At 44.4% G+C, this 27040-nt stretch overlaps 2 protein-coding genes across 2 annotated transcripts; both read left to right on the forward strand.

Moving 5' to 3' along the window:
* Nucleotides 1–1439: 1439 nt before the first annotated feature.
* Nucleotides 1440–3165, forward strand: LOC124671480 (aluminum-activated malate transporter 10-like). Its single transcript, XM_047207849.1, has 3 exons — nucleotides 1440–1803; nucleotides 1926–2066; nucleotides 2189–3165. Exons 1-3 carry the CDS (start codon nucleotides 1440–1442, stop codon nucleotides 3163–3165), a joined length of 1482 nt encoding a protein of 493 aa, XP_047063805.1.
* Nucleotides 3166–9166: 6001 nt separating this feature from the next.
* On the forward strand, nucleotides 9167–18678 carry LOC124674323. The gene is made up of 14 exons (XM_047210359.1): nucleotides 9167–9668; nucleotides 10472–11152; nucleotides 11542–11745; nucleotides 11931–12242; nucleotides 12367–12485; nucleotides 12635–13657; nucleotides 14037–14178; nucleotides 14271–14430; nucleotides 14533–14705; nucleotides 15017–15096; nucleotides 15767–15866; nucleotides 16033–16094; nucleotides 16551–16707; nucleotides 17225–18678. The coding sequence occupies exons 1-14, from the start codon at nucleotides 9507–9509 to the stop codon at nucleotides 17393–17395; spliced, it is 3546 nt and encodes a 1181-aa protein (XP_047066315.1). The 5' UTR covers nucleotides 9167–9506; the 3' UTR covers nucleotides 17396–18678.
* Nucleotides 18679–27040: the final 8362 nt, after the last annotated feature.

Consider the following 27040-nt stretch of genomic DNA (forward strand, 5'->3'; position numbering starts at 1 on the left):
TTTCGATAAAACTGAAACATGATTAAAAAAAATTAAACGGTAGAAAATGTTTCACAAGTTTCAGAAACATGTGAGACATATGTGAAACTTTGTGAAACATATTTTGAACAATAAATAAATTTTCATGAGTTTCAGTCTTTCAGACATGTTTATAAATTTCAGACATATTTCACAGTTGTTTTAGAAACTAGATCAGCACATAGGTGACGTCAAGCATGACGCCACCACTTCTAAAATCGCTGCGTTCATCGTTCGGCTGCTTTGCAGGGGCTCTGCATTTCCAACCAGGTGCTTGAAACACCTGACGTTGCTCTCTGCCCTTTTGCGGAAGGCTTCCAGGCTGCGTTTGACTCCAGACTGGACGCCCAGATTTGAAAGCATGGCGGCAGGAGAGCGCCAATGGGCCGGCCGGCCGCTGCGGACCGCACGCAACGCATGGATGCATGACGTCGTCGCAGGTTACATGTACGGCGCGACATCTGTAGGGAGGAACGTAGTATCATTCGTATCTTCGAATTTAGCACGGGGGACACATTTCTGTTATGTAGGCCGTCCGCACACTCTGTCCTTCTGTATGCAAGCAGTTTTTCATTGGCTTCTTTTCTTCTTCTTTGTAACTGTATTCTTTCTTCTGTTTTGCACATGTACCTTTTCCGCCAAACCATAATAATAGTTTGCTAGTTCTCGATCGACCGAAGCTTAGAGCTCGGCCAACTCTAGAACTATTAAATTTGCATTGTGATTCATGCGTTCTGTAAGTTGCGAGTTGGTTGCAACTGGGTTTATTTTTCAAGTTGGAAGTGAGTTGCAACTTGAGGACAATTGTCCCTGACCATTTGATTTGGTACATGTTTTTTGTTGGCGGAGCTTGCATATGGGTTGCAACTGACCGAGAACAAAGATAATAATAATACTTCCTCCGATCCTAAATACTTTGTCACAAGTTAAATAAATCTAGATAGATTTTAGCCTACATATGACCTAAATTCGCGACAAGTATTATTATGAGTCAAAAGGAGTAGTAAATTAAGGATGCGCGGCCCCTGGTCTTCTTTTCCCAAAGCATACGTGCATGGAAGGTCATCATTTAGTATGGAGCTCTTGTGCGCAAGGTTCGGTCAGCTTTGATGTCCACCCTGACACGAGCGTGGTGGCCTAACATGTGTCCCCAGCTCCCAGCCAAAAAACAATCTTGTACTACCCTCGCCTCTCTCTATATATAGGTGACATGTCCAGATCCTTGTAAACATTCCAAGACAGGAACAGAGACTATCATCTTACATTCCTTTCTCTCCATTTTTGGAAGTCGAACCAGCACCAGAGGTTAGCTACCTGCACGTCGTCGGCCGCTCACCTTCACCCTTGAGAAGGGTGTAAGGTCGAGTTATTCACTACCTAGTCGCAGTTCTTCAGACTGGTCGTCGATCATACTGTAAGCCATGGAGATGGTGGCCGCGGCGGCGACGAAGGACGCGAAGAGGAATGGGGGCGCCCCGGAGTGGCGGGTGACGGTGCCGGAGGGCGCGTCGGTGACGGTGGAGCACGAGCGCTGCCTGGCCGCGCGGGCGTGGGCGTGTCTGGTTTCATGCGTGGTGGCGCTCGGGGCCAAGGTGTCTGGCTCCGGCAAGCGGCTGTGGAAGATCGGCGCCGACGACCCCAGGCGGGCGGTGCACGGCCTCAAGGTGGGCCTCGCGCTCTCGCTGGTGTCCGTGTTCTACTACACCCGGCCCCTATACGAGGGCGTCGGCGGCAACGCCATGTGGGCCATCATGACGGTCGTCGTCGTCTTCGAGTACACCGTCGGTGAGTCCTACACTCGAGATCACACGTTACATCTAGCAACAGAAACAGAATGTTGTTGCAGTCACCCTACGAGAGTACTTGGATTGGTTTTCTGATGCTAATTTTCATGCATGCACGTGCAGGCGGCTGCGTGTACAAGGGGTTCAACCGCGCCGCCGCCACGGTCAGCGCCGGCGCGATCGCGCTCGGCGTCCACTGGGTCGCGGTCCACGCCGGCGGCGAGCTCGAGCCGTTCATCCGTAGCGGCTCGGTCTTCCTTCTCGGTACGTATATGCTTCAACATTGTACGCGCGCGTACCGTACCCTAAATACGCGCATGCATTGCGTATCGTGTACGTACGTTCACCCTAGCTAACGATCAATCTCGCGCTCTGTACGTATGCAGCTTCCATCGCCACGTTCTCGAGGTTCATACCCACGGTGAAGGCGCGGTTTGACTACGGCGTGACCATCTTCATCCTCACCTACAGCCTGGTGGCCGTGTCGGGGTACCGCGTGGAGGCGCTCCTGGCCATGGCGCAGAGCCGCGTGTGCACCATCGCCATCGGCATCTTCATGTGCCTCGCCGTCTGCGTGCTCGTCTGCCCCGTCTGGGCCGGGCAGGAGCTGCACCGCCTCACCGCGCGCAACATGGACAAGCTCGCCGGCGCCGTCGAGGCCTGCGTCGAGGACTACTTCGCGGACCAGCCGGCGGACGGCAAGCGGCCGCCGTCGGACAAGGCGGAGGGGTACAAGTGCGTGCTCAACTCCAAGGCGACCGAGGACTCGCAGGCCAACCTGGCGCGGTGGGAACCGGCCCACGGTAGGTTCGGCTTCCGCCACCCGTACGAACAGTACAAGAGCGTCGGCGCCGCCATGCGGCACTGCGCCTACTGCGTGGAGGCGCTGAGCGGCTGCGCCCGGTCCGAGATCCAGGCGCCCGACCACGTCAAGCGGCGCCTCGCCGGCGGGTGCGCGAGCGTGGCGGCGCGGTGCGCGCTGGTTCTCAGGGAGGCGTCCATCTCCGTTGCCGCGATGACGACCTCCTGGGCACTGGACTTGGCCGTGGCCGAGATGAACACCGCCGTGCAGGAGCTGCAGAGCGACCTGAGGGCGCTACCTTCCAAGCTCGTCGAGGAGGAGTCGCCCGCGGCGGTGCTGGATGCAGTGCAGCTCTTCACGGTGACGTCGCTGCTGATCGAGGTGTCCACGAGGATCGAGAGCGTCGTGGACGCCGTCGACACGCTGGCCAGCCTCGCGGGCTTCCGATCGTCGGACGTGGAAAAAGATGAAGCTTCTGAAACTGAAACCAAAGTGAAACAGCCAGCTGCGAGCGATCCGGACTCGGACGAACCGGAAAAGAAACACATCGAGCAGGTTTAACAGATCGGATCAAGACCCCCAGCCAGATGAGTGGAACCTGACAGATTAAACTGGTTCTACAATGGCAGATTATCATTCTTTATCTGTTAATACTGTTCACGGCCATTGCCATTTCGATTCCGAGCGGGAGCAGATCGTGTGATCGACGAACTTCGAGTGGAGGAATAATGAAGCGTGGAGCCATGGCGCCCCAAGTCATTGAATATTTACGGAGTGCGCAACAGACCACCAGGATCATGGGAGAACAAAAGCAATCTTACCATCAGCTTACCAATATTAATACGCCACTTTGGTTTTCATGATCTGCGCACTAGCTTATTTTGGAGTGACTATCCATTGACACATACTGACTGTTCTTTGATACCATAAAATATTTCGAAAGAAGCAGCCGAGCATATGTCATGCATGCGTCTTTCTAATGGAAGCTACCAGAATTTCTCGGTATGCCTTTTTTCATAACCCATTTATGCTTTTCAGTACGTAGCACTCGAATTGGTGCAGTACAGCAATGCAAAGCACCGGCGGGGTGTGTGTGTCTTAGAGCATCCCCACTCGTTGGCGCTCCCCACGCCCAAATCCGGCGAAATTTTCGTCTGGATTGGAGGAAGATTTGGCGTGGGGGGCAGTATATTTCCAGTCGTGTGCTCCTCAAGCGGCGTTTCTCGGGGAAAAAGAGGACGGCTCGGGGAATCCGGACGAAAGAGGAGACACGTGGGCATGGGCGGTTGGTTTAGCTTCATCCGGAGTCCCCGGGAGACCCCCGGGAAACCGAGGATGGCATGGGGAGTCCGGACGAAAATAGGCTCAAATCCGGATCAAAACGAGGAACCGGGGACCTGACTGGGCCGTTTTTCGCCGTCCGGATGAAAAAAAATGGCCGTGGAGGGCTCTGTGGGGAGACGGGTGGAGATGCTCTTACCTGATTACCTGATGACTCGTGTCTGCCATGGCTCGGCGTTGTCAGCGCGAATTGAATAATCCTGCACACAGGCTCGTGCTTGCAAATATACACTTGTTTAGCTAATAAGTACTAGCAGTAAGAGTTAGTACTAAAATAAAAGGCGAGTGTGTATTGTCCCTTTTCAACCATTTTCCTAGTGGAGGACAAAGTTAGTTCCTGCACCGAAAACAACAGTACATTTTTTTTTCAACAAAGGAAACATATTAACATTGTGAAGATAACAATTATATCCAACCTTTGCAATAATTCAGCGCCCTAATTGCAATACGAATGCTCACAAATAAAAAGAAAAAGAAAAATGTCATAATAGAAAAGTTCCGCTACAGTGATCTTTTCATTGTAGCAGCGGACCAAACACCATGAAGTCAACACAAAAAATCCATATTCTCCAAAAACAACGCCACAAATAAGGAAACAGTGCACACGCGCAATCATCTCCCTGATCATAGATCATAAGTTTTCACCTAGGAAAAAGTCTACACTCACAAACAATTCATTTAACAAGGCTATTGTTAGGCACAACCAATTAAGACGGACCTTGGGTTTTCACTTTTCGCTCTACAAGTTTCTCCTGTGCTATCGCCCCCACTTGCCGATGCCGTTGTTCCAAGTCACGAATCACCAAGGTAAAACCTCACCGCCACCCGAACTCGAACCACCATTACGAGTCCTTGGATCTCGGCTTCATGCCATTTTTCACGATTGACTTCACCATGAAACTAAAGACATGTCCCATGATGGCAACGGGCGGCAGAGATTCGAACTGCTCCAGCTGAAATCGAACGGTCAGAAAAAGATGGTTGTAAGCGTCTGAATAACATTCAATCCAGCAAACTCCAGGCATGTCATCCATTGGAGTTTGTCGCTGGAGCCTTCCGGAACACGAGACTCCGGCCAAATCAAAGAAGACATGCTTCAAGCATACCACTGTCTTGCAACAAGAATAATCCTAGGACTTTCGCCTTTATTCGCAAAATTCACAGGCCCCCACGTCACCACTCATCTCTGTGGAGGAGCGACCAAAGAGGAGATGGAAACCTAGAACACATTGCATGTCAACATCGGCGTGGCCAAGGCCATAGCTAGATCTTCCCCGCAGCTTGGCTTATTGGATCCATCTGGCCTAGATCGGGGCCCTCTAGCCTAGATCGAGGTTGTGCTGCCCAGATCGCACGTCGAGAAGCCTGTTGGCCACATCGGCGGCACGCCGCCTCCTCCTTCAACGCCTACGAAACAACAATGCATATGTCGACAACAAATTAAACTGAAGAACCAAAAAATCTTGGCCATATCATCACCAGGTCAATTCTTCTGAGCCAATGTCACTTTGCGGCATGTATGTGCAAAGTCGCAGGCAAATGTGTGGTTTATACAAAGAAACATGGTTATTTTGTTCCAGGTTCACTCCTGTAGTCCTGTACTAGGTTTCACCCAAACCAGAGGACATATAAAAGAACATCCAAAGTGCACCTATGCAAAATGTGGAAACACCAAAACCATCTCTCAAGTGTGTTGATGAAGGAATCGAACGCAAAATAAGATGAAAGATTATGTACATATACTGTTCTCACCATCCTAGTCACCACATTAGATTGGAGCACCGACTCTAGTCAAGCATGGCAAGACTAAGCAAACTATGATAGGCGGTGGTACACTGAGGCGACACAACAAAGTCATAGTTATATTGTGATCCAAATTCATATATTAAAGAGAAAAGGGAGGCTAATTTCTGACGAGCGGAGCAAGGCCCATCGCCGGTAGGCTTGCCACCGCCTATATATACATCTTGTAAGCCGCCGGCTAGGGTTTATCAGATTATAAAATAACCCACGGCATTTGTAAACACTCCCCGATATAGTGAAGTTTTGCTGGCTGGCGCCCGTGGTTTTTTCCTCTTCTGTGTTGAAAGGGGTTTTCCACGTTAAATCTTGTGTCCCCTGCGTGTTCTTGTTTCGTTCTTCGTTATTTGCTTATCCGTTTATAACATTCATCCTAAATGTTCTTGATTTTTTTTATCAGCCATAAGATGCATTTTCGTTAAATACTTTTATGAAAGCTGTATACTTCCTTCGTTTTATTTACCTTGCGTTTTAGCATTAGTTCAAATCAATATTTCTAAAGTTTGACGAAAAATAAAAAATATCAATATCCATAGTTGCAAATTTATATAATATAAAAATTATTATCCTGATGATTAGTCTAGTACTTATTTGGAGGGAGTAGTACTTATTTTATATTTTAGATATTTTTTTATATTCTTAGTTAAACTTTTTAAAGTTTAACTTTAATTAATCCTAAAGTACAAGAACGTAGGGAGTACATGTCGAAAGACAAAAACCCAATTTCACCTTGAAGTTTGGTGCTGAAGGCAAACCAATGGTTTTTCCCTCAAACTAAGAGTATCTCCAGCCGCGTCTCTCAAAGCATCCCTCAAACGTATCCGGATCGAGTATTTGGGGGACGTGTTTCATTCGTGCCACGTTTGGGGGACGTCGCTCCCCAGCCGCGTCCCCCAAACGCCGCCCTCAAACTTTAAAATACTTTTTTTATTTATAGTATATAGAAGAAATGTGTAGGTTAAATAACGCTGCTAATATTCAAAGCGGTGCAACATACACAAATTACATATAAAAAACTTCGAGAAATATAAACAAATTTACATATAAAAATTTAAACTACTTATTCTTTGATGGCCCCGCCTCGTCGTCCTCACGGTGGCGCTTCCTGCTCGTCACCACTTCCGAAGAGGCGGTGTCGTCCGACGCATCGGAGAAACTCGTGTCCTCCTCGTCATCGACGGAGCTCACCGGCTGCGCCTTCCGCTTCGCTTTCGCATCCGCCTTCGCCCGGGCCGCCGCCGCCTCCTCAGCCTCTTCCTCTTCCTCGGCCTCGGCCTCGGCCTCCTCCTCCTCCTCCTCCTCCTCCTCATCGGCCTCCAATTCCTCGCCGCTGTCCGGCGGCGGGGAATCATCGCCGCTGCTGGACGTCCGGACTCTGTCCCACCAATGGCGCCATCCTGGAGACTTGCCCTTGCTGTCGGTGTTTGATGGAAGCCCGAAGAGGTCGCTCATCGTGAGAAGCTTGGATGAATGGCGACCAGTTGAAGATCCGAAAGCGCCTACGTATGGGTCTTATTGAGCGCGGATGAACGACGACACAGATATCGAAGAGACCGGCGGTTGCTCTTCCGCAGAGTTCGCGCTCCATTTTGCAGGTTCACGCGTCGATCAACGTGGTTGCCAATGCGACGGTTTCACTTCTCGGCAACTGCATCGACCCTAGGTAGGCGGCGGTTGAGTGTCCGTCCGTGAGTCGCTGATGCGTCGGTCCCGCCACGCCTCGCCTCACATTTCGGTGTGTTCGACGTTCCCCGAGCGTCCCCTACGGGCTCAGGACGCCGGACACCGTATCAGACCGCGCCGAAAAAAAGAGGCTTTAGAGATGCAAATGTTTTTTTGTCGGGCGGCGTCCAAATTCCTTTAGAGGACGTGGCTGTTGGAACCTTGATGCCAAAACTGACCTAATCACGGGGAAATTTATTATTTGCCCTCATTTACTTTGCCACTTTACTTTTTACCCTCCATTACATTGAACTCTCTTTTTTGCCCCACTTTACTTTGACACTTGATGATTTGCCCTTAAAACTTATTTTCTTATTATTGGAGGAGATATGAAAGATCTGTAGGACAAAAGTACCCTGATTGCACATCAAAAGAAACCAAACGGATTTTTAGCCCTTTCTTTCATGTTCAGAAAGAATTGGGCCTGGAAGAACCCTAGCTCAGGTAGTAGCCGCCGGCGCCGCCGCTCGACGTTGTAGCTGGCCTGCCACCCTCTGCACCTCCGCCGCTCGCCGCTGCATAGGTCGCGGAGTTGCCGACCGGCGGCGCTGCTTCACATGGAAGGCAAGGGCGGTATGGGCCGACGCGGTGGTTGATGAAGGAGCTCAAGCCGGACGCAGCCGCCTGCCGCGCCCCCGACCCCGAGGCTGCGGGCGTGATCTTCGTGCTCCACAAGGTCTTCAGGAAGGCGGTGCTCCCTCCGTTGCCACCCGTCTGCTGCAGAGAGGGCGCGGAGGAGCGCTCCGATTGCATCGTGTACGACGAACTCGATGAGTTGGTGCTACAGCTGCGGGACCTCACGGAGGGGAAATGGCCAAATAGGGTGGACTCGCGGGCGCGGCCGTCGAGCGATGGCGCTCCTTATGCTCTGGATGTGGAGGGCCGCCGCCAAATCCCTTTGCTCGGGCCCGGCCTGGCCGCTCTGTTCACGATGAACTGGGACAGACAGAACGAACAAGGGAGCACCAAGCCTCCAATCGATTGATTCAGGCCAAACAGATATAAGAGCAATTCCAATACTATAGCCAACTGATGGCTATAACAAGATGCTATGTCATTTGTAGTTACCATATAGCTAACATGTACAATAGTTGGCTATATAAATGAAGTACTTTACTAAAATATGACCCACCTCTCACTCTCACAAAGTGCATAGGAGCACGTGCAAGAGCTGGCTATTGCATAGTAGCCCACCTCCCTTCTCTCTCCTCTTCTCTCTCTTCCAACTCATCTAAAATATATTATTTAATATTTTATAGTCAGCTGACTAGACTCTATTGTACTTGCTCTAAGGGCTATTTGGTCATTGCACGTGGGCCCAGCCAGTTAAGGGGCAAATCATCAAGTGCCAAAGTAAAGTGTGGCAAAAAAGTAAGTTCAAAGTAATTGAAGTTTCAAAAAAAAAGTTCAAAGTGATTGAGGGCAAAACGTAGAGTGGCAAAGTAATTGAGGGCAAATAATAAATTCCCCCCCTAATCACCATGTGGGGATCTGCCATTTTTTTGCCAAAACGAAAAACACCATCTGCCTACTCTCACTTACGTAGCGGGCCCACATGTCAGATCGGTCTTCACCAGCTCTACGCGCCAAAGTACCCCCAAATTCGCCACCACGAGACCTCTCTCGGAGGAGAGCCACCGAGCAGCGCCGCCGCGAGCTAGGCCTCCGCCGCCGGCGCGCCCCGGCCCAGGCCTCCGCCACCAGCACATTGGCGCCGGAGGCACGCCCCCGGAGATTCCTTTTGCAGTACCGAGACCACCGCCGCCCTGCCCCTCCTCCCATGGTGGCAACCCAATTCCCTCCGGCCCGCCTCGAGCTCGCGCTGCCCTACTTCCTCCTCGTCCCGTCCGGATCGCGCGCCGCCCCGAGAACACCGCCAGCCCGCTCCTCCTCCTATGGCGCTGCGCTAATCATTCCTGCCGTAAACCCTAGCCTGGCAGATCTGTTTTCGAGCTTCTAGCCCGCCGTACGGTTGTCATCACCACCACCAGCAGTCCACCGCTACAACTTGCTTCTCCACATCTGCGCCTACACACGGGATGGAGGCCGCCGCCTCCAGCCTCTCGTCGCTGCTCGCCACCCTCCGCGTGGACGGCCCCTGGACTCCGCCTGCAACCTGGGATTCCATCACCCGCCAGAGCACATTCGCCGGTGTTGGGAGTCCCCCTCAGGATCCAATTTACGAGCTCACCTCCGTTCCAGTGAGTGAAATGCATGAACCCTCCTGACTTCTGATTTTTTTTTTGACCTGCTGTGCCTGCCGAACTGATTAGCTTTGTGATTTCCAACATTGGTAGTAAGAATTATCGGTTGTAGCATGAAGAATGCCCACAAGAAAAAGCGAGAGAGCATGCTGTGCTGTCAAAACTAGCTGTGCTGCGTAGATCAACCATGATCAGAATTAAGTAGGTAGTCAAATGTTAGCAGATCAACAGGACAGAGTACTACCTCTGTCCATAAAAGGATGTCGAAGATTTGTCTAAATTCGACAAATCTTGGATTTGGACAAATCTTCGACATCCTTTTATGGACGGAGGGAGTACTTGTTATTTTGAATGGCAATGAGTGTGGGTAGCGGAGATGGGGAAATTTTGCTGGGTTCCTCAAATATGGTAGATGTGTATGGTCTGTGTCATTTTTAAAAGGAAGCTCTAGTCTAATGCTGTATGGCATGAATAAAGTCAGGTGGAAACTGCTATAGGGAATTAGGGATATGATTATCACTGACGACATTTTATATACCGGATAGTTTTTGGGAAATAATTATAGCTATATCCATGGTTTCTAGGGCAGTAAGGCGTCTTAAGGCGTTCTAACCCCGCTCTGATGCCTAAGAGGACGTCTCAAGCGGGCAAATTTCCTAGGCGTTGCCAGTTCGCGTTGCCTAAGCGTCCTAAGGCGGACGCCTTAAAAACCATTGCTGTATCTGTGCTATAACCGTACTAGTACCATTGTATTTCTATTTGTATTTCTTATTGGTGTGAGGACCATCTTTGTTCTGCAGGATGCTGCTTTGGTTCGTCTGGCTTTGTCGGCACTGCATGGAGTCAAATCATCGTTAGATGAGATTGAGGAACTTTCAGTGCTGTTCTCCTCAAGTCCGGCAGACAGAACGTCTCATCGTGTCGCCAATGTGTGGTCACGTTCATCCAGCACTGCTGCTGTAGGGCATATTCTCAATTCTATATGCTCTACAGGTCTTGCAGTTTTCTTCCTGTGCAAGTTTGTGCACTTTTATCTTTTCCAAATTCGAGAAATGAAGTATGGAAGTAGAGAAGGACATGAACATGATGTTTCTGATGATACAAACACCGAGCGTCCTCCTTATAGTCTTATGAACCAAGCATTTGCTGCAGCAGTTGAAAAAGTTCTGGAAGGCTATTTCTCTTCCTTGAATACTTTACCAGCATCAATTAAGCTGAGGCGTTCAGTGGGACAAACTGATAGACCTTCCATTATCCCAGATAGAGCAAGCTGTAATTCTAGTTCTGAAGTCACTCTTCTGGAAGTTTATCTCCACACAGAGGAGTTAAGAAGGCATATCAAGTCCCTCGGAAACATTTGCTTTCCTAAGTTCGCAGGTCTTTCATTAAGCGAGGAAGGCTTGACTACTGACGCTAAGTTAGAGTTTGAGAACTTCCCACGGGGCACTGATTTGCTATCTTATTTGTATGTCCGCCTTCGTGTAAGTAATCATCTTCTATTTACATGCGAATATTTAATTCTGGTCCTATTAAACCAACTTCTCAATATATCTCTTAAATGTTTGGTACTTTATGTTTATATTTCGCCAATATCTTTGGTTTGCATGCCTTAATGACAAGATTGTATATTTACCTTATTATAGAATCATGTTTCTGACAACTTTGTTCTCAGATAATGTTTTTTTTCACTCGTTGTGCTTATGTACTTTTTTGTTTGTTTTTCTGATATATCCTGCTGTTCATGTATTCTCTACCTGATGACAAATATTATTGTGCTGCTGTACTGAATGTTTTTGTCGGATACATCTTGCTGGATGGCTTATCATTTGAAATGCTGAATGATTCTTGCTTTGTTTGACTTCAATTGTAGGATGCTGATCCGGTTCACTATGCTCTTTTGAAATATCTGTTCATTCGTTCCTGTGAACCATACTGTAACTTCATTAAGTTATGGATATACCGAGCTAGTGTTGACGACCCTTATGAGGAATTCCTCATTACTCAGACTGAGAATAAGAAAACCCAAGGAGGTTCTGTGGGCACACTAGATGACTTCAGTCTATTATCCTTGAAGGTAAAACATTACTTGTCTTTGTGAAGCTTCAAAGATAAACTTTCTTTTGCTGCCCTACTTTATTTTAACACCAGAAACACAGTTATATGATCTATTCTTACATGAATCCAAGCATTTGAACGATGATAATGACGCTCCTTTTGCAGTAGATCTAAATTAATTTCATCATGTACCGCTGTCAACAGGGAAGGAATCATGTATCTGTTCCATGTTTTCTGAAAGATATATGCAATCCTCTTTTACGCACTGGACAGCAGCTTCAAGTACTCATGAAGCTTGTAAAATCATGCAGTCTTTGTACTACCGGAGGAGATGCTCATGCCTCTAGCAAAACCATCCGCCTGGAGGAAATTCTCCCATGGTTTGATACACCCATTGAGTTCTCAGTGAATTCATTTACTTTCTCAAAAAACATGGCTGAAGCTGTATTATGTCAAAGAGATACTATGTACAAGTCGATGCTAGAGAAGCTCCATCATTTTTTCTCCAATATTGAGGTCTCGCTAGCACTTCAGTTCAGCGTTTACTACTTATCTGTTTTCTGCTCTTCATCAGCAGTACTGCTATGCTAGGTCAACTATGCTTTTGAATCATACCGTATGACATGAAGTTATATTTCAGATAATTCCTGTTGGTCCTGTGTCGAACTCCCTATATACAAGTAAAAGCCCTCTAGACACAGCAGTTTCAGATGTGGAGTTTTTCTATGGCGAGACCCATGCTCTGCCAACTTGTGATATGTATGTCCTCAATCTATCTTTGTTGAAATGTTAAAATTGCTACATTCATTCATTTCTTCTGTATTTTTTGTGCGTACTATATGTTTACTCATGTCAACAGAGTCTTCACCTTACCAGATAATAGTCTGATCTGTCCTTTCTTACACTAGGGCTGCAGATGAGGCTGCAGATGAAGATGATAATGATGCTTGTTCAACATCAGAAGAGTCTTCAGATAAACTGGATCCACTTGAATCTTCAGAATGCTCTTCTTATAGTTCTATGGACGAAAATGAAGTTGAGAACAGTATCGTTTGTGTTAATTTGTCTAGTTCGAAGCTCTCATCATACCATGCAAGTACAGGCGAAGCAAAATGCTCCCCGGAAACCAAAGAAGTGCTTTCATATCAAACTAGTTCGTGTCGAAACGGGACAGATCCTGCAAACCCTAACGATGAGCACCTCAGAGATAGCAATTGGAGTTGCAGCAATGTTCCCATGCACTCACAAAATATGGAACATAATGTGATGCCCGATGCTCAAGACCTGGATTACCAGTATAGTAAATTTTGGCCATTTGGCAGATTTCCGAAGAATGCATGTAATAGTTCTCCTGGTCAAATGTGTTTGGTCGATGAGTTTCTTTATACTGACGTTGAAAGTGCAGTCGAGCAAGTATCACACGATGAGAAGTCTGGCATGATGACTAGCTCATGGAATACTAGTGTTCCTTACAATCTCAGCAGCAACCCCATACTGAAGAATGCAGGTGTTCTCCATACGGAGAGTGACTTGGAAGGGAAAAGGAAGAATCGAGCACTTGCGAGCTTTGTTTTTGAATCAGTCACAAATCCATGTGAAGTATACTGTGGAAGGAGTAGATCCTGCCTAGTTGAGCCTGAAGCCGGATCTACAGTTGTTCTACAGTCCACTGCTCAGATATGCAAACAATCTGATTGTTCGAGCAATCTTCTTCAAGCTAAGACAGGAAGTCAGGGGTGCATTGCTTCATCAGTAGAAATAGCAGCAAGAGATAATCTTCTGGAAAATGTTTGCGGTGGAGCATTATGGGAGAAATTGTTAGAATATACTGCTAAATCAACAGAAAAAATAGCTGGGGATAGTAGTTCAGCATCTGATATGCCACTTGATATAGCTATTGACAAGTGCATTATACAAGAAGTTTTGCTTCAGTATCCTTCTTGTTTCCTACAATTGTATGTGTTGGTAAATTTCTCATTCTACTATTATTATCAGAATAGCATCAGAGGCTCTGTTTCATGAATGCTAATTTGTTATGCACTGTCTTTTAAATGCTCTTTGTTGTCTAAACTATTCGACCTATCATGTAGTGTAGAATGACCAGCATATTTACTTGCTTTATCTGTACTGTTGTTCATCAAATGCTTCAATCGAAAAATCTACATATTATGGAGTTTGTTTTAAATGATACTGCATCTTTAGTTATCTTGTTGGAGTTTTTCTGATCTACGAGTTATGATTCTTGACTTTAAACCACTAAAACTGTAGCTCAGTATTTTATTTCTACCCCATGTTCCTTAACTGTAAAAGATATAAATATGTTAGCAGCTTCACAATGAAATTGCTTGAAGAAGGTTTTGATCTTTGTGGACATCTACTGGCACTGCGGCGATACCATTTTATGGAACTAGCTGACTGGGCAGATTCTTTTATTGTTTCCATACATCATAAGGTAACTTTATGCAACTATTTTTGTATTAGCCCATAGGTCACACATTCATGTTTATCCACACAAATCCTTACAACTCCACTTCCTCCATGCAGAAATGGTTTTTTGTGAAGTCTGAGCAGAAAAGAGCAGAGATCCAAAGGCTCCTTGACTTGGCCTTGCAGAGTTCTTCATGTGATACAGACCCTTACAAGGGAAAACTGTTTATATACATGAAAGCACAACCAGGCATCTCTCTTCTAGCCTCTGAATGTGGTAACGATTTGATCTTTGGATTGTCACTGTCAACAATTTTTGGGATTTGATAGCTAAAGGTTTGCTTCTCAAATTACTAACTGCCCAAATTTTGGCTGGCAGGTCTTGAGACTCTTGACATGTTGGATGACATCTTGCTGGGTTATAAAGTCGATTGGCCTGTGAATATTGTCATTACAGAGGAGGCACTTAGGAAATATGCTGAAATATTTTGTTATCTTGTTCAAGTCAGGTTTGCAGTCTTTTCACTTACTGAAGTATGGCGGTTTCTAAAGGTATTCTTCTTCATTGATATTTTAGCTCAAGTGTTTGATTCATTCAGATATACATGCCATGATAACTTCTACCATCTTCTGATCTTCTCTTCAAAACTGTTCTTTTTTGTGGAGTGCCCATAGCTCACATACAAAATTGGTATCGAGTTATTTGAACTTAATTTTCTTGAAGAGTAGTTAGGAGAAATGATTATGTATTCTAGTTCTGTCAGTAACTGTACCAAGATGTATGAAGTACCATAATTGAGGTGATGTGAAACTTATTTCCTATATATATATATATATGACTGTCATATGCTAATTTATTACAGGAGTTGACACAGCTAATCAGTCGTTCCAGCCACAGTAGGCCTGATATATTGAAGCAATTAAACTCTGTAATGAAAGTGAGGTACGCATATTCAAACTGTTCTAGTGATTTGTGGCATTCAACCATATACGAAGTACCATAATTGGTGTAAACATTTGATGTGTTGTTAAGGTTATTAGATAAACATAGCCAAATAGATTTTGGTTACTCGTAAATCTGGAAAACAATTTTTTTAAACTGCTATTTACTACCTCGGGTCTGTTTTAATTGACGCGGACGTAAACTAGTTAGATGCATGTTCTGAACTAAAGCCCGCGTCGATTAAACGCGTCCGGAGGGAGTACATCTGTAATTGCCATATTTTGTAGAAACGAAATCCTGATTTTTTAATCTTTCTTTGAACATCAAATCAAGTACTGACTATTGAATACATGCCGGAGCATTTGAACCTTTGAATGTTTCCGAGAAAAATAATGTTCTTTTGGATGGTTTAATAATTTGTTCGCGATTGCATAAAGTGGCTTCCGTATTATCTGATACAACCTCCAATGTGATTTTAATTTCTTGCTGAAGCATAATGAATCATCTCTACGGTCTAACATGTTACTTCTAGTATGCATATGAGTAACTTCAGGTGCTATTCTTTGAAAAGTACTATTACTGACGTTGTGTTTCTATAAAGTATCTCTGGAATATGTGTCTTTATTTAATTAGTTTATTTATTGACATTAGCTATTCTTTTCTTATTTAGACACCAAGTTTATCATTTTCTATCAACACTACAGCAGTACCACCATTGCAATTTGTCTGATATATCATGGCGTCGTTTTCAACATTCCCTTAAGCATCAGGTATGTTATTCCAGTTGGTATATCATGTCACTTGCAGTTGGTATGTCATGTTACTTCCAGTTGGTATATCATGCTACTTCAAGATTTAGCGTGATGAATTTTGTATTTTATGAGATGATAGTTTTACTGGGTAGGTGCATGTGTACTGATCTCTATTGTTGTGTAGGTGAAAGATATGCTGGATATCGAGTATGTGCATATGTGCTATGTTACCGACGCACTTCACATGTAAGATCTTTTCCTACAGATATGAAATTACTTTCTAGTTTATTACATTGATTATGTCTTAAGGTATCTCTTTAATGGGGAGAAACGGCAATTTACACAGCTGCTGTTTTATGGATCATGTGTAATGGTCTGTTTATTGCAGTGCACATAATACGGACAATTTATTAGATCACTAGTGTTTTCTCCTGTCACCACCTCACATTTTGGCTGTTCAGTTCAATATCTAATTCTTTCAAGTAGAATAGACAGCAAGAAAGATCTGGTACGTCTAGCATTTGCTTTTAGTTGCAAGAGAAGCTGTTTTATCCCACTTTTACTTCTTTTTTTTGTGGGGATCCCAGGGTATATGATTTTTGAGGATAATTTTTTTTGCTAATTGAGTACTGGCTATACTGTAAGATTCTACTTGTATTGAGTATTTTGTTTGCTTTTAACTGATCACGATGTGTTCTTCAGATGCTTCTTATCCAATGAGACAAAACCAGTTGCCACCATAATCAAAAGGATGCTTCAACTAGCTTTGCAGTTTCGATCATGTTTTAAGAGTCTTGGTGGTCTTTCGGAATCAGCAGTGGATCAACTTAATCTGCACTCTCTTATAAACTTCTCGCAGGTATTTTCTCGATTTCACATGCACAAAGTAGTTTGGTTTTATGAAAAATACTGCGTTCTATATTCTTTGGTTTATTTTCCAGCTCCAGTATTCAATGGTTACTTTTATTGATATGATTATTATCTTTGATTAATTTCCCTAGTTTGTCACATTGTGGTTCTGGGAGCAAGTCATCTATCCTTGAAATCCTGATGCAGGTCCAGTGAGTTTGATCCTAATTTTATTCACACCAGAAATTCTTTTTTGACCCTAAACTGTTAATTGTTGTTGAATCAAACACTGAATGATGAATGTTGGTTGCTCTAAAGGGTTGTTCTATTGTCACAATGCATGAACAGTTAGTTACAGATTTGCTGGCCCTTTCAGTAGTTGCTGAGATCCACCAAATATCTGTTGTTATGCACTTGTACTTGTTGCAGTACTGTTGATGCTTTCGACCTCTCAACCTTAAATGCAGCATCCACTAATAGATATTATATACATGTCCTTTTCGGTAACTATCTGCCTTTAAACACAGGTTGATGAAATTGGAACGAAGTTCGAGAGTAATATCAAAGATTTGTATATTTTGCGGTCGAAGTCTTCAAGGTATGAAGAGATTGGTCTTTCCCGTTTGTGGGGGTATCTGAACTACAATGAGTATCACTCTTCGAAAATCAGCAAAGATGTTGGCTGCTTCTATTTTTGATAGGCCATCATAAAATCAAAGTTCAGGTCTTTCTCTAGTCTGTGTTTTGCAGCCACTGGTGATGGCATTGTGTGCATCCGCTTGCTCTCTTATGGTGAAATGAAGAGCATTCGTTCTTCCTCCATTTTCTGGAAAAGTTCACCATTTGCAGCCCTTGGTAACAGAAATTAGCGCGTGTGATTGTCTGCTCGTTATTTCCTTGCTTGCATCTGTAGCGCAACAACATGCTGCTGAGACTTACTATATATATGTTGCTCTACAAGCAGAAAGAAAAGTGAGAGCTTACAGGGGAGTTACATACTGTTGCGATCAGCATCTCCTTTATATCCCTTTCTCTAGATAGATGTGAGCTATGATATTGAGGATTTTTATGATTGGTCTGTTGGGGAATTACAATATAGGAATTTCATTTCAAAAAATTTCAGCAGCAAGGGGTGAGTTTACTTGGATAGTGAAGGTGTTTGGCTGCCCTTTGGCCTTCTGCAGCTGATGGTGCATTGAAAGCGTGTGCATCCAGGCACAGTGACTTCATACATGGAGCTAGGTGTCCTCTCGGTCTTGCTGGTCTGCCTTGTAGTCCTTTTGGTGATCTCAACAAGTTGTGCTGCACACTAGGCAACATGACATATTGGTTTCAGGATGCTGCACTATGTGGACATCACACAGCCTAGATACTACTAGAATCATGCCCATCAGGATCGTGACGGATTTTGCTGTTCTTGCGCACGGCATCTGATAAATGCTAGCCAAATGCAGTGTACACTATCCCACACAAACCGCATTGGCTGGCTTCAGTTTTGCTGCCCTAGATGGATTTGACACTGCCAACTCGTTTCTTGCTGGTGAATATTCAATGGTGTTTGGATGAAAGTTGATGCTCTCCTGTTAAAAGGATTCTTCCCCTTTTGATTTGTCACTTTGGGAATTTTTCCAATCTGAAGTTTTGTGGTTGGAGATTTTGCATACTTAGACAGAAAAAACTGGAAGTTAAAACTGCTGGAAGGCTACCACGATCTTCAATGGTCAAAGAAAGTGAACCACTTGCTACAGACTCAAGAAGCGAAAACCTGTGAGTCAGAAGTTTTCAGGCACACGCTCTCTGCCTGTATGTTTTAATATAGCAGCAACTCTTGTGTAGCATTGAGGTTAATTTTTGTGGGTTTGCGCAGCCGTGGTTCATCTGGATCACACATTATTTGTTTGTGTAAAAGACCATGGTAACTCTGAAACTTCCCAGCTTGGTTTAGGTATGGGTTTGAACTAGTTCCATGGATGGTCCCTTACCTATGGTATCAAGCGATAGCAATATCATCCTACAAATCGAACTGACCATGTAAGCGTGCAAAGCGGGCCATATCATGCCAGATATTTTTTAAGCTCCTGAAAACTACATATCTGTCTGGCATCCCTTTCAGAACTCAGACGGAAATCACAAAATGATTTACCTAATCTGATTGACAGATGCACAAATACCAAACTGCATTACTACCACCGCTTTACGCAAAACAATTAACGTCTACAAACGGACATCACAAAACTCATGTCACGGGCTAACATAAGCATTTGTTAACAGAGTGTTGCCTAACCATTTTTAATTGCCGGCGCATGCACGCCGTGTCCCTTTCCGGTGAAGAAACAAACTGATGACGAGACAAAGGGATGCACCGAACATGCAAATCTGTGTGAAAAACGCATACTTTTTAACTAGCTTATCCAGCTAGCTGTTGTGCTCAACGGGCTTCTTCTTGTCAAGAGTTTGCCAGCCACTACGCTCCAAAAAGGCATCCCAGGTAGTAGCTTGACAATGTGTCGTTGGATCAGAGCAGAGGGAACATCATATATATAATGCGGAGATGGTCTTAAATTTCTAGATATGTCGGTAATTAATTAGGAATTGGCAGCATAATTAAGTTAGCATGAATGTATGTTTTTTAATGTTTAGCTATCATCTCTAGGAGGTTGGCAAGAGAATTCTCTTTTGATCAAAACCCAAATTACAGGCATGCGAGCTAAATGAGGGTATACAAGTATTCTTAAAAAAAAGAGGGCATACAAAGATATAGGCTTTGTCCTGATGCTCTACCCTATACAGAGATTCAGAATGCAAGAATCTTCCTTATCTTCTGCAGCAGCAGAAATCTTAATTAAACATATAATGAGATCCTTAAAATCACACCAACTAGCATGCTGATGTGTTTAACAGGATATGGATGCTTACACCTCAACCAATTTAAGCATACAGAAAAATTGGTAGCTCAATATAGCTCTTCTGGAAGACACATTGGAGCCGAAAACTGTCAAAATACAATATGAGGTAGCAAGTCATGTTCTAACAGTTAAGGTATCTTTTCCGCGGATTCATATGTAGCTTCTATCGTTCTTGTTAACCATAAATGCCCATTGTTCATCTTTCCAACTGAAGAACGATATCATATCTGCAAATGCTTAGATAGCTCGTTGTCTCTAACAGCAAGTACTTACACAGCTCTTAGTTTCTTGAACTAGAATTTTCATGGGCCATCGGTAGATCGACCCTAAGAAAATAAGTACATCTGGCAAACATTTGGATAACCATGGTAACGGACAAATAGATGCAGTAATAGTTTTGGGTAAGTATAACAGTATGAAAACTAGTAGTCTTGTGGTGGATCCTACACTACATAGCTAGCTTAGCTTATACGCAAGTTGAAATAGTTGTGTGAATAGCAGCAAAGAACCAATGAATACACAAATATGTACATAAGTTGTTGAAATTGTACATAATAGAACACATTCATGCATGTGAAACATATCAATAAGCTTTGCCTAGGATCTAGTAGTTTGTTATCTTGAAAAAATCCTTCTTAGCTTAAAGAACATTTTGCTTCAAGGATTTAACCATAGTATCAGAACACTTACCATGCCAATACTGATTACCGCTCCCTAAGACAAACCGATCTTCATATGATAAGACTTCTATGAAGGAAGAATACATGAGTGATATTGGTTCGGCTCACATATCATTCGAGGATCAGCTCGAGAAGGACATGAACCGGAACAATACCACGCCATGTCCTCTTCTTCTTTCTTCATCCTTGTTCTCTCGATCGTTGCCTACTTGCCTAGCTAGCTGGTTGCTCATCTCAAAAGTTTGTGTTGTTTGGCCATGGCTAAGCTGCCATAGCATGGCCTTTTAATGGAGTGTGCAAGTGTGTTAGGTGGTTTCATGGACCATGGTGGAGCCACGTATAGCAATTTTCAGCAGCCTACCCCTGTCCTTTGGGAACTTCTATAGTTGGAATAAAAATTTGCAACTTGCTTACGGATATGATAAACCTAACCGCCTATCGGCCAATGGTAAGACTGGTCTACTGACCTCGTGATCCAGCTATTAAACTTTGTTCTGTTAGCTAACTCTATTTATTGCTTTGTGCTACTAGTATTAGGGTAATCCCCCGTAGGCGAGCCTTCACAAAATAGCGTTCGGACACTGATTTAAAAATGACCTACCTAGAGGCGACTGTAGGTACTATTTGTTTTGAAAAATCAGCAAAATCTAAATCGAGTATAGACATAGTAGTACTATATATTTATGTTTTGTTTGGGTAAGCAGCGCAACTACTTCATTCACGATAGTCCAGTTTCAACTTCTGTAATATAATGAAGTTCCTCGCTTGATTAGTTGATTTCACATTCAGTTTTGGTACATTAGCACCAACTCCCGTCGCTGTTTGGTGTTCCTTATGCGTAAGTTTTTCTTGCTTTCTCACGTATAGTACCGTGGAAACGTATTTCTGCTAGCATCTCCCCAAAATATGTGTTCAGAACTGGGGATTCATATGTAAAATACACATTAAGACACCAAAGTCAAGTCCACATGTTCAAATAGATAACGAAATGCCAACACCAGCATGCCGCAAGTTCACAGGGTTTCCTTGGACAGTTTTTCTTTTGAAACAAGACAAAAGATGAATTACCATTTTCATTAGATTAAGGAGAAGACTTTAGAGGCCTTCTAAGACGAAATGCCTAGGACACCTTCTAGGACTTTGAAGAAAGAACTATTCCCCCGGAATTACAACTCCCAGTCGGCACCTCCCCTTTGATCTTAGCGATGATAGTTGAGGTGGCGGTTGTATGATGCTGGAAGACATGCATTTCGCTCCTTCCAAATTTCTCATGACACAGAGCATAAATAACGAGGCCATAGCCTCCCCCTCTCTAACGTTAATCGTGTCCAGCAATCTTAGATGCTTGCATCATTGGCCCACGTAAATTTGTAGTGTCGTGGAAGCCACTCCAAGCTAGAATTGCCATCCAAATTCTAACAGTGAAACGGCACTTGAAGAGAAGGTGAGCCGCCGATTGTTAAATTTAATTGTAAAGTGGACAATTTTGGAAATTTGGCTATCCCCTTGGTTGAAGCCGGTCGGCGACTCGGTGGTCTAAATCCTATTTTGCATGAATAGGTCGGAGCATATTCTTGCAGCCGCCCTCCAGCTGCCGTGGCTGCTATCCTGGCAGCGAGACGCAAAACTTCATGGACATGACTAGGCAGCATCCGGGTGCCAGTTTACTCGTCTAAGCACTCACCCATAAAAAGAAAGTCTTGAATATCTAAAAATGGGAAGTTGAGGACAGCTAGCTGAATCACCCAAAAAAACTTCACGTGTGCATTTAATTTCATAAGAAGAAATTTTAAAAAGTCATAACTCGTGAATTGTATGTCGGAATTGCAATCCGCTTTCACCGTTAGACCTCTCGCGACGAGATCTTCGAAACTAGATCCCATTTGTACATATTTCGATAAAATTTAAAAAATCAAAAAGCAACTATGATGCAGTGATAAACCAACTTTACTGTTGTAGAAAAACAACTTTGTACAAAAGTTGCTTACACTATATATTTGTATACTTTATAGCCAATTTATTTTGTAAAGTACTTACTTAGCAACAATAGCCAACAACTTCATAGTAACTACTAGTTGTCCATTATAGTTTCTAGTGTCGTGGGTAACTAGATAACTTAATAGCAACAAAAATACAACTTCCTAAAAAATCACTATGCAACTTAGGCACATCGATATGCAACTTCCCGACAAAGATACACAACCTCACGATAATGATGCTAGCCGACTTAGTACTACTAGTTGCAACTTAGGCATAGTGATAGGCAAGTTCACTATTTACAATTTCACCGTACCACTATTATTGTTGGCAACTTGGTTTTCGAGGTAGCCAACTTACTACCAACGCATATGCCAAATAACGTGCAGCTTACACGCAACGGTTGGCAATTTCACGACAATGGTGCGCTACCTCACAACAAATCGTGGTAGCCGACTTAGTACTAACTGTAGGCAACTTAGACGCAGGGATATTCAAGTTCATGACACTGGTGTGCAACTTTACCATAATTGTTGTAGCTAACTTAGTGGCGGTGATATACAACTTAGACGTGGTAAAATATATTGGACAATGGATGCAACTTAATCATAGCGGCATACAACTTAACAATAGTGGTATACAACTTAATATTAGTAGGTATACACCTTAACAACATTAGGTATACAGCTTAATATTAGTAGGTATACAACTTTGAAATAATGGGTATACAACTTAACCACACTGTGAGTATACAGCTTAATATTAGTAGATATGCAACTTAGACCACTGGTGTATATAACTTAGCAACAGTCGGTATGCAACTTATCGCTAGTGGTATATGAACTTAGTAATAGTATGTATGCAACTTACAATACATGTGTTAAATAGTTCAGGGTGAGGATATACAACATAGAGATAATGAGTATGCAACTTGATACCTATGTGAAGCAACAATTTACTGTCTACCTATAGAACTTAGCAAATGTATGCGAGAACAAATTATTGTGTGAAAAAACAACTTACCTCATTTATGAACCAATAATACTCTCGGCAAAAATACAACTTAGCACATATATGGATAACAAATTTATTATTTTCGTGGCCACCGCTGGGAGGCACAACTCCACCTCAATGAACGCGGATTTGGCTGGTGCCACGAGCCACGACCCGAGGAAGCACACGATGGATTATTTGCCATGGCTATATGTGACTGAAGCTGATGCTTTGATTGGAAATTAGCTAGCGATAGATTTTCAAGAGTTGCAGGAGGGCGCAGGTTTGGATGCTGCCTACATCTTCTGATCTTCACATCTGTAGCAAAATAATTTTCTAGCAAGCGGCACTGAAGCAGCGAACATTGTTTTCACATCTGGAGCAGGCATCTACTTACACGATTGGCCTGAACTTTACAACTTCACAAGTTCACCATCTACCCCAACGAAACTGAAACAATGGTTTCGAATTTGCTTACATATTGATCAAGTTTGGCTTCTGCCCCCGCCGGTATGTTGCCATTCCACGGAGAGACCACACGATGAGGGGATAAAAAAGCAACATCCAACTCAGCCAAAAAAGAAACAAACACGAAACCACTTGTATTTGTGCCTAAAATCCTTGAAGTTAGAGGACTAAATTGCAAAAGAAATGAATAGATAAGATCTACTCTCAGTCTCTCCCGAATGGATTCACGAGCCACGACATGGCCGAGCGCCGACTGTGGCCTCGCCTAGTCGCCTGCCAGGGATCCTCCACGCATAACCCTGTCCCTCCGCCGCCACCTTCCTGGAAGAGCGCTGCCGCCCCTCGTCATCCCCTCCATCCTCGCAAGAGAATCGGCCCGAACCACCGTGAATCGAGTGCGCGGGTCGACAAAACGCGATCACCGCGGACGTGATGGCCGGAGCCTGGGGACGGGGATGGGGCTTGGACCGGTGCCCACGGGGCCTAGAACGGCGACGCGCTGGGGATCCAGACTGGTGGCGCGCGGGGGAACCTGCCGGCGGTGGGAGCGCGTGGGAGAACCGGGACGACGGCGGGTGGCGCGACGCGCGCGGGAGAACCTGGACGGCGGCGGGCGGCGCGAGGCGCGCGGGAGAACCGGGCCGGTGGCGAGCGGTGCAAGGTAACCAGGCCGGCGGGAGGCAGCGGGCGGCGCGTCTGAAGCCAGTTCGGCGGCCGCGGGGTTGCGGGTGGGGCGTGCGGGACGTGGCCAGGTGCGATTCTGTCGGAACCAAACTCGCCACGCGTTTTGATCGGGCGGATCGGACGGACAGAAAACGAGTGCTCAAACTGCAAACTAGCATCCAAGCACTTTTTAGCAATTGGGAAACTTCATTAACTTGCTAGCTGTTGTAGGACGTCCGTACGAATACCGCGGGAAACCAGCAAGAATCTAGGGACAATACAAAATCTGTTTATGAATTAGTACCAGGATGAAATCGCCATCAACAATCAACAAGAGATGCGCTTCAGTCACCGAATCTCTATACGCACCAATTAATCGATCTCGATTCCCAGTTCCTCGCTCAGCTGCACTGCGTGCGCGAGGAAGCTGGTTAAATAACTAGAGCAGCCAAGAATTGCACACGCGGTACATACACACGCATACGGCACGGCGGCTCTGCTGTTGGCTTGGCCAATGGCGGAGCAGAAGGTCGCCCTCTGGACAAACCGTTGACGCATTTGTTAAGGTCAGCCAACGAATCGTTTCACAAATTATACAGCAATGGACCTACGTGTTCACCAGGGTGGATTAAGAATGGGGGCACGAGCAGTCCTCGTGGTGCTACCGCCGTTAATTGGAGTATCATGATACGGTGACCGCTTGCACTATGGTAAAGTCTTTGCTGTTGACCTTTCCTCGGCCGGCCGCCGTGGTTAAAAATGCATTCTAGACTTGACCTAACGTTTTTTTAAGAGAGACAGAGAGCTATAGGTGTTATGTAAAGTATATTTTTTTTGTGAAATTATGTAACTCTAGAATGCACATTTTCCATTTGATTGACCACTTCAAAAGTTTTCACTACATTTCCAAAATGGAATAGTCCATCAACCATTCTCCTTCTAGACTATATCGCGTGAGTGTGCACCCCGTTCTTGAATGTGTTTGATGCGTGAGTGCTCTTTGTCATTTTTTCACAACGGGTCTACCTTTGTTGACCATTTCATGTACTCTGTTTGTAAGGTGGTTTGGTCTCATTGTCCTAAATCTTACTTGATAACACGATGTCTATGTGCCTATGTGGATGCAGATGCAGAAGCCAGTAGATTGATCCTCTGTTATAGAAGAAAAACACTATGTCTAGCCATCCTCCTAGGCAACCACTCCACTTCGTAAACTATCGATTGACCATTTCAAAAGTTTTCACTACATTTTTAAAAAGTTCATCAACCCTTCCCCCTCTAGACTATGACGTGAGTGTGCACTCCGTTCTTGAACGCGTTTGATGCATGAGTCCCCTAAACACGTACTCTGTTTATAAGGTGGGTTGGCCTCCTTGCCTTAAATCTTATTTGATAATTCGATGTCTATGTGCATACATGGATGCAGAAACCAGTAGTCTAGTCGTCGTTCCTAAGCAACCACTTCACTTCGTAAACTATCGATTGACCATTTCAAATGTTTTCACGACATTTCCAAAATGGAATAGTTCATCAACCCTTCTCCTTCTAGACTACATCGGAGTGAGTGTATACTCAGTTGATGTGGAAAAATGCCACTCAACCGCAAATGCTTTTTGTCATGTTTTGCAACGGGTCTATCTTTGTTTGCCATTTCACGTACTCTGTTTATAAGGTGGGTTGGCCTCCTTGCCTTAAATCTTATTTGATAATTCGATGTCTATGTGCATACATGGATGCAGAAACCAGTAGTCTAGTCGTCGTTCCTAAGCAACCACTTCACTTCGTAAACTATCGATTGACCATTTCGAATGTTTTCACGACATTTCCAAAATGGAATAGTTCATCAACCCTTCTCCTTCTAGACTACATCGGAGTGAGTGTATACTCAGTTGATGTGGAAAAATGCCACTTAACCGCAAATGCTTTTTGTCATGTTTTGCAACGGGTCTATCTTTGTTGGCCATTTCATGTACTCTGTTTATAAGCTGGTTTGACCTCATTGCCTCAAATCTCACTTGATAATGCGATGTCTATGTGCAGCTGTGGATGAAGACACCAGGAGATTTATCCTTTATTCAAAGAAGAAAAAGATTATGTGTAGCCATCCTTCCTAAGCAACCATTTCACTTCATAAACTTTCCATCTCCGTTCAATTTAATTCCCAACTGATTATTTCTTTATAGACTTGACTGGTTCTGGTGATGAACATGGTTGGTGAAGGCCTCTAAGGGACTTGATTGGTTGCCAACAATGGACTAAATCATATGCGATGGGCCAAAAATCAATCGTTTGGTAGTCCACAATGAAAAAGATCCCTGCACAACACGGTTCTCAAAGTACTCCAGATGGCCCAAGAGGCCCCGTTGTTGGTCCAAAATATGGCCCAAGAGGAACGCTTGATTTTGGCATTTCTTCGTGGCCAGGCTCTGTCGACCGAACGCAAAAGTGAGCTCTCGTGGATGAAGACATATGAGCATGTCTAGGTAAACTTGCCACTAGTGTGCATCATTTTAATCATTCTCGATCTATAAAACGGTGGGTTGGTTCGAAATATGTTGAACACGAGAAATATATGTATTGATGTTACGAATGAATTCCCATGAATAGCTTCTGGTTTTGTCGAGTATTTGAATGGCAATTTTGTGTCCTATTTGAA

Source organism: Lolium rigidum, chromosome 7 (assembly GCF_022539505.1).
Source record: "Lolium rigidum isolate FL_2022 chromosome 7, APGP_CSIRO_Lrig_0.1, whole genome shotgun sequence".
In the NCBI taxonomy this organism is placed as follows: Eukaryota; Viridiplantae; Streptophyta; class Magnoliopsida; order Poales; family Poaceae; genus Lolium; species Lolium rigidum.